This window comes from Populus nigra, chromosome 4 (assembly GCF_951802175.1).
Source record: "Populus nigra chromosome 4, ddPopNigr1.1, whole genome shotgun sequence".
Classification (NCBI taxonomy): domain Eukaryota; kingdom Viridiplantae; phylum Streptophyta; class Magnoliopsida; order Malpighiales; family Salicaceae; genus Populus; species Populus nigra.
Window position 1 is genome coordinate 915,435 of NC_084855.1, and position 15,437 is coordinate 930,871.

Here is a 15,437-nt window from a genome sequence, read left to right on the forward strand (position 1 = left end):
TTGCAGAACAAAGGCAAAAAAAGTGTTTTGGAATCAGCATTCTGGTTAACTTGCAGTGTGCACTTTCATATCTTCCATTCTTTGTGAAAACCACCTATGTCAAATATCAACAGATTGAGATTCTAGATAAGCATGTTAACCCGGGTTTTTAACAAAATCAACCAGATTTTGAATCAACTTATCAGGTCATCTCGGGTTTCTAAACTATGGTTTCATGGTATAAATTCTCTACTTTTGGCTTCGCTAAAGGAGGGAACCTCAAAATGCATTTCCTTCTCAAAAGTTTTTTGCTACTTTTGACTTACCTGAGACTCGCATTCGGTTTGGTGGGGCTGAAATGGATTATCAGTTAATGAAACTTTTCCTTTAGCATATGAAGCTTTTTGATGGATAGTCATAGCATGGAGTTGTCCTTATTTCTCCAGACACGGTATAGCTAAATACACACCCTTGGCCTGTCCTTCCCAAGCCAAGGCATGGAGAAGGCCTACTTTATAGTGTATACAGGTTCTAGTCTTTTCAGAGAGGAAGAAAAAACAGTTCTACCATAACTGGTTCGGGTTAAACAATGTTGGCTCTGAGATTCATTGCAACTGTTAAATGACAACTTCAGCAAAACATCAACTCCTAATTCCGAAGTCTTTAACAGAAAAAAGATCGTAATTCTATAGAACAAGAAGATTACTGAACACTTTTCTACATTATCTACTCTCTCGCTGAGCTGGTTTATGATACAACCCCAGAACTAGGACAACACAAACTAAAGTTACGCTCTACGCTTAGTGAGCAACTGTAAGACCAACAGTTCTACTTCTAGGTTAGGTAAGATGCGTGCCTACAATATATGTACCAACGTGTATAAGTATATATATATTTCTATTTGTATTTGTATTCGTCAACGGAGCATACCAACCCACACCTGATTGAACGAAAGCAGGATGTAGAGAGAGAGTGTCTCCAAACGAAAGCATTACGATGGATGTAGAGTATTCAATTCCAGTGGCTTCACCGTCTTTCTCGTCTAATTGGCAGTCACAGCCCTTCTAGGAGACTTTCCTTTCTGCTTGTCGTCTCTTCCATCAGCAACCTGTTCCAAGACTACATGAGTTTCTAAATATGCACAGCAACAAGAAATGGAGAAATTTTTGAATCTTCCCATACCGTTCTCTCTAATTGCTGTAGAAGCTCTAAAATTTCAGAGAATTCAGGTCTCAAAAATGGGTCTCGCTGCCAGCATCTCTTAAGCAGGCCTGCCAATTTAGGATGAGAATGGCTTGGAATTGATGGTCTTAGACCCTGGAAATCCATGTCAGTAGCACAGCAGCTCTTTATTAGTAATTTAGCAAGTCCTTTTGTTAATTTGAGCTCATGATAACGCTTCTATGGCAGCAGTTCATATTACCACCAAGCAGCATGGCCGCTGGTTGATCATGAAAAGAATTTGCAGACATGAAATAAGTGCCCTAATCCTTTTCTTTTTTGGGATTGCTGACCGAATTAAGATTTTGACCCCACCCCCACCCGTTTTAGTTTTGATGCAAGGCATTAGAAAGCATGCTTAGAGCTGTTTGTGATCTGCCCAGCATGTGGGCCATGGTTTATCTTATACCAGGCACAAGGTTGTGTTGGTCGAGAAGCAGTTTGGCAGTTGACAGACAATGCCAAAGACCGGCTGGTTTCTATCTGAAGGAAAACTAAAATCCCATTCAAAGCAGAAAGAAAAAGCGTTCTGGAGGAATACCTGCTGGACCACGCCAACTGCCGCTTGTAACGGGGACAGCTGCTCATATGGAAGCTAGGATATCATTCACAAGAACTTAGATTATTGTCATGAAATCTGAGTGATCATAAATTTGTAGAACTTAAGATAAAAAGAATACATTTGGAGAAACTAAACATATGAAAACGAATTGTCTCGTTAATTCTGTTGAAACAGATTACCTTTCCAGTAAGCAACTCCCACAGCACAATGCCAAAACTGAAAACATCCGCTTTATGATCATATGGCTTGTGTTCAATAACCTTATATGCATCAAACACCAAGGGAACATATGTTAGCGAGATATGATGTAACAACCAAATGCATAAAAAAAAACTCTGCACTCATCATGTGATTCATCAAACCATCTTATTCAGTGCAACAACACCAACCTCTGGAGCCATCCAGCGGTAAGTTCCAGTTTCTGCAGTCATTACACCAGTCTGATCTTGCACTCTAGCAACACCAAAATCAGCAACTTTAACTACCTGCTAGCCAAATTTTAGAAATTTTAAGAAAAACTGGTAGTCAGGGCCAATAAAGCAAAGTTGTAAACTTGTTTTCTATTATAGAAAAAGCTGATTCACCAGGGTTGCCTTTCTTCCTCTAAGAGGATTTAATCAGCTCTTGCACCTTTTCAATTTGAAACACAATTTAGTTCTGAGAGAAACAGGAAATCTTGAGGCATCAATCAAAAACGAATGCAAGATGATAGTCAATTGACACAATAAGTATAAAGTAATGTTTGAAATAGAAAAAAAACTGATGCGGTTCCAGAACTCGGAAGAGCAAGAACAAACACAGGAACACGGACTGAAGAAGTGAATCACTTACTCCATTTTCATCCATCAAGATATTGGCAGATTTCAAATCTCGATGTATTATATGATTTTGGTTCAAGCAGTGCATTCCCTTGGAAACATCAATTGCTACTCGTAGTAAAGACTGAAGATTTAAACCTCCCTTCTGTTTACGCAGAAAGTCATACATGCTTCCACCAGACATAAATTCTGAGAAGGGTTTTATATGCAAACAGAACAACATCACACACATTGAAATGGTAATTCATTAGTGCAGTATTAAAATTACACTACAAACCAACATATAATTAATTAGCTAAAGGCACACATATATCTATGAGTTCATTCCAAATCACCTGTCACGATGCACAGGCTTGGAGGTCTGGCACATGAACCTATGAATTGCACAACATTCTTGTGACGAACTTTCCTGCAAATTGCAAAGGAGTTTGAAGGGGAACCTAGAAGAAATTTGTGCATGTAGAAGTGCAGTGGCAGCATTTATTTTTTCTTTAAGATCCCAAACGATTTAAGAGAGACTTCACAAAGCAGAAATGAAACACTGAAAACACTTTAATGCAATATTCATGCTCCCAGGATAGATTATGGACCAGAATTCCTAGAAAACTAGATTACAAGAGAGATTTTGGTACTCGATACTGCAGAAACATATCATATGATGCATTTGTGTACAAATTTCTAACTTGTCACACAAATTACATGAGAATTAAGAAAAGCTACTTCACTTGTGCCACAAATTACATGGCATTAGATATGGCCTCTTCAGCACATAAGAAAACATTACCCATTGCTCACTATTTGTGAGTTGAAATTGCATTTTCTTGGGATTCAAACTACTAAAAAACATTTACAGAAAATATTTGTTAGGAATCATGACAGCTCATTCAATAATTAAATTCTCTTAACTGTCAGGATTGTCAACCTGGTTAGTTTACATTTGGATATAGTGCCAGTATATAAACATGATTCCACTGGTATATTTGTAAGTTCCAGATGTAACTGCAAATGTTTTCAGAATTTCAGAGAGCGTCTCTGTAAGCATTCAGATGGATCGATAAAGAACCAAAGATATAACCGACCTCATGATAGAGACTTCTTGAACAAATTCACTCTGAAGTTTATCATCTAGATGCTCACCCCTGAGCACTTTAATAGCCACATCTTGACTGCAGAAGGTGCCTTTGTACCTGTTTCAATTAAATCATTCTATTAAAAAAGCACTCGTATGAGAACAGATCACAGGTCTTACGATGACAGGAACTCACAGATCTCCACTAGATCCAGTTGCAATTTTTCTCTCAAATAATAACCGGTGTGCATCAATTTCCCAAACATCAATTGAGTCAGCGGGAACGTTCATGTGACTAGAGACATGGCGGATTCTTCTTTGATCTTGCTCCGCCACAGGATAAACAGCATTCTTCTGCATTGTACTTCAAATTATCAACTATAGATCATTTAAAAGAGTACTGAAGTGGCACTAAGTTCATGATAATCAGTGCTGCTCGTTTACCATTTTAATTACATTAACATAATGAGCAAACAAAGCCCTAAAAATAACACAGGAGAACACGAGCTCGCTCTGGAAATTAATTACTAACATCCAATTCAGTATAAAAGTAACATTTAGAAGGGCTACCTCGATTTTGGGAATTTCCTTAACCAGCATGCTTCTAAGCCGCTCTGTGTCCTGTAAATAATTATGGAAGTAAGTCGTGAGTGTTGTCAGAAGATAAGAGACAGTTTAAGATTCCACTATAGTGTTCTTTTATGATCTTGTAACTAAGAGGTGACAGAAACAATGATATAGATTAATGTGCTGCTCCCCACAAAAAATTGTGAATGATTACAAATCAAGAGCTGATTTCCATCAAAACTGTACAGTGAATCTTGGAAACCACATGATCATTCTTAAAGGACTAGAAATCTAATGTTTTTCCTAAGGTGGAGCAAAATGGGGGCAGTACCTCGGGTTCCCAATTATTAACAACAAAAACATCCAAGGAGTAGCCATCTACTGTGGAAAAAGCATGAGCTTCCTGAATGTTGAGCCCAATCTCAGACAGCAAGGAAGTCAACTGAAAATTCAAAAATTAGAAAAACAAAATTGATTTTAATAGGTCAATCACAACAATAATATTATATGCAGATAGTTCTGTTGCACTTAGAATTATTACTTGAAGCTATCGCAACAATAATATTATATGCAGATACTTCTGTTGAAAAACAACGATATGTATAACATGTCATCTTGAGGCTAGGAATCCATGTGATTAATAGAAGAGAAGATCAAAGTGGAGAGACACTAATCTCTTGACTTGTGGTAGAAAGTAAAATCAGAAAATAAACCAGAACTTGTGCAACAATCTAGGAATACAATAAAAATGCATACAAATATTTCATCTAAAAATCCATATGAATGCTAGCAGAGAAGATTCAAGAGGAGAGGCAGACTATGGACAGTTGTTCTTGACTGGTGGTAGAAAGGATCCATTCATAAAAAAGATTAGAAAATAAACTGGAAGTTATGCAAGATATAGGAATACTACAAAAATGTCAACAATGAAAAATGCAGAATAAGTAGGAGGAGGATACACAGAGCAAGAGCTATTGAAGTCTACTCCCTGGGCGGTGGAAGGACATGAATAAGATGAATTACTGAGAAACATGAAAGAATAAAGCTATAGATGGGTTCCCAAACAGAAGGAAGAAAGTTATTAAGAAAAGAATGATTTGTAGAAGATCCTTCAAGATTAAGTAATTACATGACAAATGTTTCAGTAAGATTGATCCTCTAATTGTAACACAGTGAATGGAAATGCACACTTCATCCTTTACATCATGCACACTTTATCCTTCAAATCATGATGTTTTTGTATGTCAGCTTTCTACTTCAAAAATAAATCTGAGGTCAGATGCCTCGTATATGTCAAGACTGTTCCTGCACACATGTCCAGAAGATGTCTAAAAAAAAGATGCTAGATAAGGATGCAATAAATTCCATGTATGCAATGCTCATTGCAGAATGTCAGCAAAAACAATATGCCTACCAAGACTAATGCTCATTGCAGATGACATCTACAAATGATTCAGAAACTAGAAGAGGTCAGCTACCTGACTCAGGAGTTTTGGCTTATCATTAGTTGAAATTGTAATTTCATGCATCAGCCTACAAAATCATGGAAGTATTGCAGTGTTATTTTCACAATAACTAAAATGCGTTCCATAAGCTAATGAAAATATTTGCCTCAAATGGCGTATAGCAAAACTACTCATTCAAAGAAAGCAAAGGATTAACACAGCTAAGGAACAAGAAAGGGAGAAAGCAACGTGTCTACCATCTATCGGCCTTCATAAACACTAGAATTTAAAGGATCCCAGCCTCATAGTTCAGAACTCCTGATATGCAGAATTCTGAATCTGCTCGTACTTTTAGCATCAAATGCTTATGCTACTGATCGCATGAGTTGGCAGCACATAAAACAAATGACCAGTTAATTAATTCTAATGTTGGGGCTAGTTGCATCAGGAAGCACCGACAAACCCAGCCATCTTCTTCACGTGTCACATATATAAGAACACATTTTGATGGAGCGGCGCATCTCTTTCTTTTTTTTCTTTTTTCTTCCTTTTAAGCTAAGGAAATATTGGAAGAAGAAAGGACTCCTCAAATTTCATCTAGAATATCCTGAAAAATCCAATTTGATTCAGAATATCCCCCCACATGTTTTCCTTTCTTTGGTTGAGATATAAAACATTTTTCACAAGACCAGAAGCTGTTTTGAATTTCGAAGGTCACATTCAGAAAAATTACATGCAAGCCTAGTCTGGGTGAGGCAATACGGAAACAGAACAGCTACAAGATAGTAAATCACATCAAGTGACCCAAGAAAAATTAAACAGAAGAATGATTGTGAGTTCACAACCAGGAAAGAACATTTTGACCCAAGTAAACTTGCCTGGTAAACGCAGTGATATTGTCATTCTGATTTTTATGAAGTTCAAAATCAGTCAATGAACCAAAGGCCGGAGGTGGATGAATGCTGAATATGAAACAAAGAGACAAATGCAAGACATTAATAGTTGCATATTTTCATAAAGAAAATGCAAATCCAAATAATATAATTTGCATAACCATGCCTCTGTTTCTCGAGATAATCAAAATGTTGGAGCTGCCATTTCCTTGGAGAGTCTGAATCTACCGAATCACCAGAATGTCCATCATGTGCAGAAGGAACCTGCATATAAAAAATAAGACAAGATGCCATTTGCCAGCAATGAAAGGTTGGCAAATTGTAATCAAAGCGGCAACGGCAATGTAATAATGCTACCATTCTTAAAGAAGTTGCATAAAAGGAAACAGGGTAAAGGACACAAGAGGCTAAAACAGTAATTACAGTACAGCTTTATATGACCCTAATATAAACTAGAATTCCCAGGAAAAATAGTTCAAGCAAAAGTTAAAATTATCAATTTCATTCTTAACGAAAATTCACCATTTCAAGACAATAGATTAACCGTTTAATTATAACATGAAAATTATTTTTTTTCCTTTTAGATAAAAACAATTATAGACCGATCAGCATAGTCTGTATTTTGACTCCTTCATCAAACTTGCTATTAATATCAAGTTCTTCTGCCACCCTGTTCTAAAGCACTACTAGTATGGATTCGTATTCCTCTGTTCCAAACATATCAATTTTATTTTTTTTTAAATTCACAAATAGAAACATTTTCAGTCAACTCTTGAGTATGACCAGGGAGGAATTCTACTGTTCCATTCCCCAAGACACCTCAAGATTATCCGAGATCTAGAACAGCACACACCATAAAGAATATATATATATAACCTCAATTAAATAATACTTTTTTGGTGTCAACTTAAATACTATCTCGATTAATTAATAAATTTTTATGGTATAAGTTATTAATTTATAGAGGTTAAATTGTATATATAAGCGTGAGAAATTAGACTTGGTCTCGGTACGTTGCAAGCCGGTTCGAAGATATCAGGGACCATTGAACCAAAACAGAAACAACAGCAAACGTGCAAACATGGATAATCATTAATTTTATTTTAAATAATAATACTGTAGAGAGGGCAATTTGCTAATAATATTTAATCGCAGTATTTATGGAATAAGACACACCTACCCTGCCAATAAATAATTCTACCGGAAGAATCTACAAGAGTATCACACAAAGCCAAACAAAAGAATTAAAAGAGTAGATACCAAAAGTCATGAAGGGATCTTTAACCGAATCTTCGTTTTCATACCTGAACAAGCCGCACTTCAATCGCCGGCCGAGTAGCTGGATTACGTGCCATCTGCAACAACCTCTTGTGCATAGTAACATCTTGTGCTCTCTCCGCATTCACATCCATTGCATACCTAAATAATAAATAAAAAAATAGAAAATCAGTAAATTAGATCAGAATTACAACGAACAAAACGATAAGAAATAAAATAAAAATCGAGAGAGAGGAATATTCCGATTGAGATTACCGAGTAGGTAGTCTACAGAAATGAGTCCAGAGTTCATCTTCGAAGCCAGGACGAGTCGCTTCTTTGTCATTCGATTCTTTAAGATGCCAAAGAACATCGTTGAAAACATCGAGTTTTTGCCTCTGGTTTCGAGGCACGAAATATACTGCTCTGCTGCTGCAACTCTCGGTGTCTCCCATTGAAAACAAAGAAAAACGAAAGGCGGAGTGGTTTTTTGAAGAGGATCAGTGGCGGTGGTGATCGATCACGTGAAACGGTGAATTTTTTAGCGGTAAACGACAAGGAAGATTCGAGACCTGCTTGCATGAAGAAAGAGAAGCTAGCAGTGCTCTCTGTCTTTCTATTTATCTCTCGCTCTGTTTCCGTTTTTCCTTTTCTTTTTCTTTTCTTATTTTTTCTTTTGTGTATTATAAACATGATTAGGTTACGGAAAAATTAAGACGTTTAGCTGATGGCGTAATGCGCACCCATGAGCGCGCATCTACGTGGATTCTAACAATGCTTTCTTGCCTTGCTTGTTTCACCGGTTTGGTTCAAAGAAAGAATCCCATTTTTGTTACCAATATTAAGATAAATAAATAAATAAATATCCTCTTTCTTCTTAAATAAATAAAGAAATCTTCGAAATAAAATTCCAAAATCCATCCGGTTTTTAAGTAGATTTTCTTTTTCATTTATTACGAATAAATTAATTTGGATATTGACGGGTCCACAAGAAAAACCAACCAATCCGTTTGGGAACCCAGTAACTATCCGCAGCAGGCTGTCCTCGTGGATAGTGGTACATGAAACAAGGTCGTGCTACGAATTCTAAAAGATCATAGTAAAATATTTACATGTACAAGTCTTCTAATTGGTCCGCGTGTCTAGGTGAAAAGATTATATTCTCTTCACCACCCACATGATTAGGCCATCCTTATTGGTTACACGCGCCGTCTTCGCTATGATATTTTAATTATGCCACAATTATTTCTGGGAAATGAAACAACCAGCCAATCGCCAACTGCATAATACCACGGTATTTAATAAAATAAATCGCAATAAGAAATTATGTATCTCTGCCGTCACTCATCGGGCTAAAAGTCGATAATTAAAGAAAAGAAAAGAAAATTAATGGAAGGGTCTTTGTCTCTGGATAACCTTGATATTTGATGGCATCACGCCCCCCCACTCCTAGCCAATGAATTTCTTCTGTTGCCTCGACATTCCACTTAACTTGCACACATAGAAGCACCGCCAATTAGATTCCTCATTGCATGTTGGCAGTTAAAATAAAATGTTCACTGAGTCATCACTCATCGCACTATTACTGGTATTGGTGGTGGCTTTTTTAAAATAAAATAAAAAAAATCCAAACGTGGAGATAAATATAAAAACAGAGCAAGACGTGAAATATAAAATTAAAAAAAAGCATAATAAATAAAAAATATTTTTATTTTGCAATTTCCTTGCAAGACGGAGCAATTGCTTTGCAATTTCAACCAGATGGTGCGACAATGGACTTTATCTTTGCTTTTTCTATGCTTTCTAGGCCGGCAGACTTGGGGATTCTTGCTAACACCGGCCTCTTCTTTCATGACATGAGGTTAATTTATATTTTTAATTTTTTATCTTACCACACCACGCCAATTCCCTCTCTTATTTTCGTGCGTCCCAAGACAGATTAGCCGAGTCCCAGGCCATACTACTGGGTGTTTTGGAACAAGATCAGTTGAGAGGTTGCCAGCAGGTGACCAAGATGGTAACCTCGCCACCATAAAAAGACATCACTTTTCATTAGCTTTAAATGTTTGACGTACAGAAACCTAGAGAAATCAGTGACAGGTACGCTTGTGTCTAGCTAGATAGGCATGCGAGGTATATTTATTTTTGTTTTTCTTGGTTGACGGGATCATCGCATCCCTTTTCGTGGATAATGCCTAGGAAATCCAATATCTAATGATTCTAAATGTGATTTAAAGACAAAAGGTCAATGAAACCCATCGAAGTTGCTGTGCATCTTACACAATCTAAAGAAACAAGGTCCAGAGTGAATATATTCTACTAATTCCAAGATTCAAAAATCATTATCAAATACAGTTTAATTCCTGCTTTAAATAGAGTGACGCCTACCGCCCAACAACTTCAAGACCACGAGTGACATTCTCCCTAACAATTCCAATGGTCCCTTCATTCTAAACCTTATATCATACCCCAAAAAACAACCTTCACATAATTATTTTTTTTTTTTATGTACATCGTAACCATGAGCTAAGATATATGGGCTTGAATACAAGGTTGATTGTAACACCCTAATATTTTTATGCACTTTAATCTTTATTTTTTAGATGAATTTTTTATAGATTTGTGGGAATCTATAGAAATTTCAGTAGAATCTTTTCTCTATCAAAAGATCTTAAGTTATTGATAAATATCTGTAATATTTTAATATATTCATCTAACAAACTCAATTACTGTCTAGCCATCCTGAACTTATCATTTCACAACACATCTGATCACAATTATTATAATTCATTTTAATGTCACATCATGTATATAATTATAATATTCAAGATTCAAATCAAAATCAATAATTATAAATTATCTGATACTATTAGTATAAGCCACAACAAAAACATAAGTATAATAGCATACACTAGCTCAATTAAGTTGGATTTATAATTACATAATTTAAGGTAGATTGACATTCAGTTACAAAAATATAATTATTACAATCCCTTACAAAATTAACAAAGATTCCTAAATATCTATTATGCTGCTTAAGAGTGAGAGGTACCTGTAAATTAATATACGAGTAGAAATTAAGTACGCAACAATAATTTACCTAAACAATTAGAATAAATACATGGACATATTTGAACACAATTAATCATAAGGTTTATTCAATTACATTCACGCAATCTACTTTTAACTTACACGATTTATTTTCTATGTAAGTATTTCTTATTTGTCACTATTTCTAATACACATTCTCTTTCCTAGACTATATTCTTCATATTAAGCTTTTTTTTAACCTATATCCAATATTAGATAATTCACGGTTCGCATAGATGTATACGTTATTTTCACTTCTAAACAATCTAAATTCTCTACCCATTACTTGGTAAAACTCCTACATTCTAAAATAAAATTTATATTTCTTATTACTAAACATTAATCCCAATACCGGAAAAGATTAATTCTTCATGTCTGTTGCCGAGACTTATTTCCATCATCATAACTAATTTTTAATCCCTTTATTAGGATTATTTTTTGTTGCCCTTTACCATGTATTAATCTCATCGCTGAAATTAATTTCACTATCTTTTACTGGACATCAATCTCACCACTATAAAATTTCTTTCTTTCATTGTATGTTTTACAAATTAAAAATAAAATAACATAATATGTCCAAAATATTATAACGACAATCTTACAAAAAAAAATGGTAAGGTATGGAATACTTACTTGCGATCAAAGATTTCAGGGTGCCTCTCTACTGCAGCACAACTCTCGAAGTCTCTTATATATCAACAAGCATATCAATTTTTTTTTTTATATTTGTTTCCAGATAAATTCTCATTTACAATTTTTTTTAAATGTACACATATAGTGCAATATCATTAATTTCAAATCTCTAAAACCCTTCACGCTCACTTAAATATTTACTCAAGTATCTTAAATTAATTCACTTAAATATTCATGTTAACAAAATCTTCGACTATACAATGACATTTCAATTAAAATTTCAAATTATATTTCAAAAATTATTTCCCCATATAAATATACATTATTTCACAACAATTTCACTTGATTATATATAATTATACATCACGAGTTTAACTTTCTCTTTGACTGGCCACCTGGGTTCTTAAGGACTCTATTTTTTTTTTATCAATTCTACTAAATTTAACACCTAATATGGCCTAATATAATTAAATTTGATCAATTTACAGTCAATTTGTATTTTTCCCAAAAAAATTATATAAACTCTAAGTTAAAATTCATGATTTTACCTTAAATGTTATTTGAATTCTAGGAAATTAGGCTTAGAACCCCTTACCAAAGGTGGTTCAAGTCTTCGAATCCTAATTAGTTAAAAAAATTCTGAATCCCTTTTTTTTCTTTCTTGTTACCATGACCGTGCAGCCCCTCTCCTTAATTGTTTTTGCTTCTCTTTCATTTTTAATCAAGTGTTTATAGGTGCATGTATGATTTCCCCTTAATTCCCCTATAAATCCCTTAATTTTCTCTTAGTTTTTCTAAGATTTTAGTGAGAAAAATTGAAAATTTCCTCCCTTCTCCTTTGTTGTAGCTGCTGTCTTCGAGAGAGGAAAATCCCTCCTTTTTATACTAATTTATAGAATATTTTACCCTTTTGCCCCTCCTCAAGTATAATATGAATTTTTTAAAAATCTTAATTTAATCCTATTTTTTTTGGCCAAGAGTTTACATTGATTAAAAAAAAAAAAAAGTTCCTCACGAAATAAGAAATTCTCCAACGTTTAAGTAAGTAAATATATAAAAAAGAAAAAAGAAAATATAAGAACAAAAGTACGAGTATGAGAAAATTGTACTCTGTTATGTTTACTTGGTAAAATAATATACTTATAGCTTCACATTCACCTCAAGATGTGAAATCGGAAACGTTGATGCTTGTAAAGCCACTCATTTTATTGGTAGTTATCTGTTGTTTAAAAGTAACCAATGGCTGAGATTTGGCGAGAAAAATGGTGTCACCCTGCATGAAATAGGTGTTTGTAAAGAATTTCTTCATAAAAATATAAAAAATCGTGTACGAGTCTGAAAAACTTGGCCGTTTAAACCTTGGTCTAGACAGTGTGGCGTGGGGTGGTATCCTCAAGCAGCGTAAGGGCGGGCAGTCCGTTTTGGTTGCCAACAGCACAGACAAACTGCTCTCGCTGTCTTTCTATAAAACATTGGCTATCATTCTATTTTAATTAATCAGATTATAAATTTATTTTTTAAAAATTATTAATTTAAATTTTATAAATCTCAGAATCATTAGAATCTAAAAACTTATATAGTTGTTAACTTCATAACTCATGAGATTAGTCAAGATATGTACAAGCTGATCCGAATATCCACGTTAATAATAATAATAAAAAGCTTATATTGATCTTTTTAATTTTGATTTTATAATTGTTTGTCCTCATTTATTTTTATTTATATTAATATCAACCCTTTATTTTCAAAATAATTTTGCTCGGTTTTTATTGGACTAGAAGATTCTGTTATTCTCAAATCATAAGGTTACGTGGAATAACATGTCCCAAACTTATTTTCATCTTGACACCTGTCTAATAAAATGAGATGCAAGAAATTATGAAAATTTAAGAGTAATCTAGATTTCTTATCAAAAACGGATGAAATAAATATAATTTTGAAAATAAAAAATTGATATTTATATAAATACAAATAAAGAGGGCAACCAAATGTAAAATAAAAAATTATAAGGATGAAAAAAAAATAAAAATTTCAACCCACTAGAATAGCGCTGCCTATTCCAACTCGTTTTGCATGTGTCATGCCAGTAGCGACATTAGGCACAGATTCCTCGAATCTTTAGTCCTCGGGACTGAAAAGAACCTTTTCCTTCCCGTATGGCAATATGAATAGCGTGGTGCCACTAGTGTCAAGGTTTCGGGCTTCTTTCGAGAGAAAAATTAAGCAAATTACCGCATGTTGCAAGGATGGGCCAGAAAGATGCTTCATCATCCACAGTAGTAAGCATGCCTGTCCGGGAAATAGACAGTGACTGGTCTCTCTGGATATAACAAGAACACCCGACGCCCCACCTTTTCAATGAATCCTAGGGCAGACCAAAGATCAATGATTCGAGCATGGTACGATGTGTAAATTCACGAGCACCTCTTCTTTCCCATCACAGTCCAACGTGGGATGTGGACTCGGTTTGGGCTGTTTCTTTAACAGTGTTTTGGAGTTTACACACACACAGTGTGGGCAAAAACTACCACTGACCCTACAAAAATTTCTTCTCTTTTCTTTTCCGAAAGAAGCTTGAGAGTCGAGAGTAGATACATTAGGTCATGACTCGTGACAAATGAATGCCCTCGCGGAGATGCTATGCAATGATAAGATCAACAAAAGAACTATTATCCAGCACGGTGGAATAATAATCCATCCACTTGAATTAAAGTGGAGCAAGTAGAGTTCATGAACAGTCGTGGTAACGGATTTCCTTTTGTATGAATGGATGAATTGCATACACCCAGAGGATTAGTATTTTCACATGAAATGAATTGTTGTTATTAAACACGGCGTGGCTTGATAAGCTATCTAGGACTTATAATTGACCCAATTAAAATTTGATTTAATTTTTTTAATTTTTTTTTTAAATAACTATCTCAGTTAATCCGTATAACCCCATTACTCTAGCTTTACACCAAATTAACCACGTTGCTACGTGAAATAATTGTAAAATTAAAATATGCTTTGCAATATCTTATGATTTTCCAATACCAGGACACGCAGCGTTCCTTCTCTTTTCTTTCCATCTTTGCTTCTCCCAAGGTCTTATACTGCACAGACGAATACCATTGAGCTTTAAAAAATTTTTAAAAAAATTCCTAGGATTATATCTCAATTATTCTGACTCAAAATTTATTTTCTAGAGATTATCACTTTGAGTATCACAAATCTTAAAGTTATTAAAAAGATTGCAAATTATAAATCCTATGAGATTAATCGAGGTACACACAAGCTAGTATGACATCTATGTTAATAAAAAAAATTAAAAATAGATTCAATAGATTCTTCCAAAAAAAAATGAAAAATGAAAAGAAAATCATGACATTCACGACATAAAATTTAAACCATTAACACCAAGCAGAATACTGTAGAGCCTATACCGGTGAGAACATAGTTTACCAGCCCATAAAACTACAATTTGAAAAGAAAAAAAAAATTGTATGAAGTTTTTTTAATAAATCAAGGAATAAATCCAAACTAGTTATTTATACCACCTTTTACAGCGGGTTTGGATAATTTTTTTTAACAAAAACTAAAAATAAATATGCAAGTTTTTTAAATGTATTTTTTAAATACAATTATAAATAAAAAGGTCTATACATGTATTTAATTAAATAAATCAAGAATTATATGTGTCAATAAATTAAAAAATAAAGTGTTAACGTGTTAATTCAACTCGCTTCAATGTAAATTGAGTAATGTTTTTATAACATAAAATAATTAATATGTAAGTGTTATTAATGTATTTTTTGACATCGAATAAAAAATATAATTATGAATTAAAAAGTCAATACTTACATATAATAAAATATAATAAAGATCATACGCGTTGATACAAATATGTAAGATTTCAGGCTA

At 34.1% G+C, this 15,437-nt stretch overlaps 1 protein-coding gene across 3 annotated transcripts; it reads right to left on the reverse strand.

Annotated features, from left to right (window-relative positions):
* Positions 1-555: 555 nt before the first annotated feature.
* On the reverse strand, positions 556-8,481 carry LOC133690640 (serine/threonine-protein kinase STY46-like). Of its 3 annotated transcripts, none has more exons than XR_009841485.1 (16): positions 8,088-8,481; positions 7,859-7,973; positions 6,721-6,818; positions 6,540-6,623; positions 5,695-5,749; positions 4,548-4,658; positions 4,220-4,270; positions 3,846-4,003; positions 3,660-3,767; positions 2,916-2,989; positions 2,594-2,769; positions 2,152-2,247; positions 1,942-2,022; positions 1,742-1,795; positions 1,162-1,250; positions 556-1,087 (listed from the first exon to the last, which is right to left on the reverse strand). XR_009841485.1 is itself a non-coding variant. In XM_062110875.1 (16 exons), the coding sequence occupies exons 1-16, from the start codon at positions 8,264-8,266 to the stop codon at positions 1,022-1,024; spliced, it is 1,641 nt and encodes a 546-aa protein (XP_061966859.1). In that variant the 5' UTR covers positions 8,267-8,481; the 3' UTR covers positions 556-1,021. The 3 variants fall into 3 exon arrangements, 1 of the variants encoding a protein (XP_061966859.1); XM_062110875.1 differs by having other exon boundaries at positions 1,162-1,296; XR_009841486.1 differs by lacking the exons at positions 556-1,087; positions 1,162-1,250; positions 1,742-1,795; positions 1,942-2,022 and having other exon boundaries at positions 2,179-2,247; positions 2,347-2,769.
* Between the last annotated feature and the right edge of the window lie 6,956 nt (positions 8,482-15,437).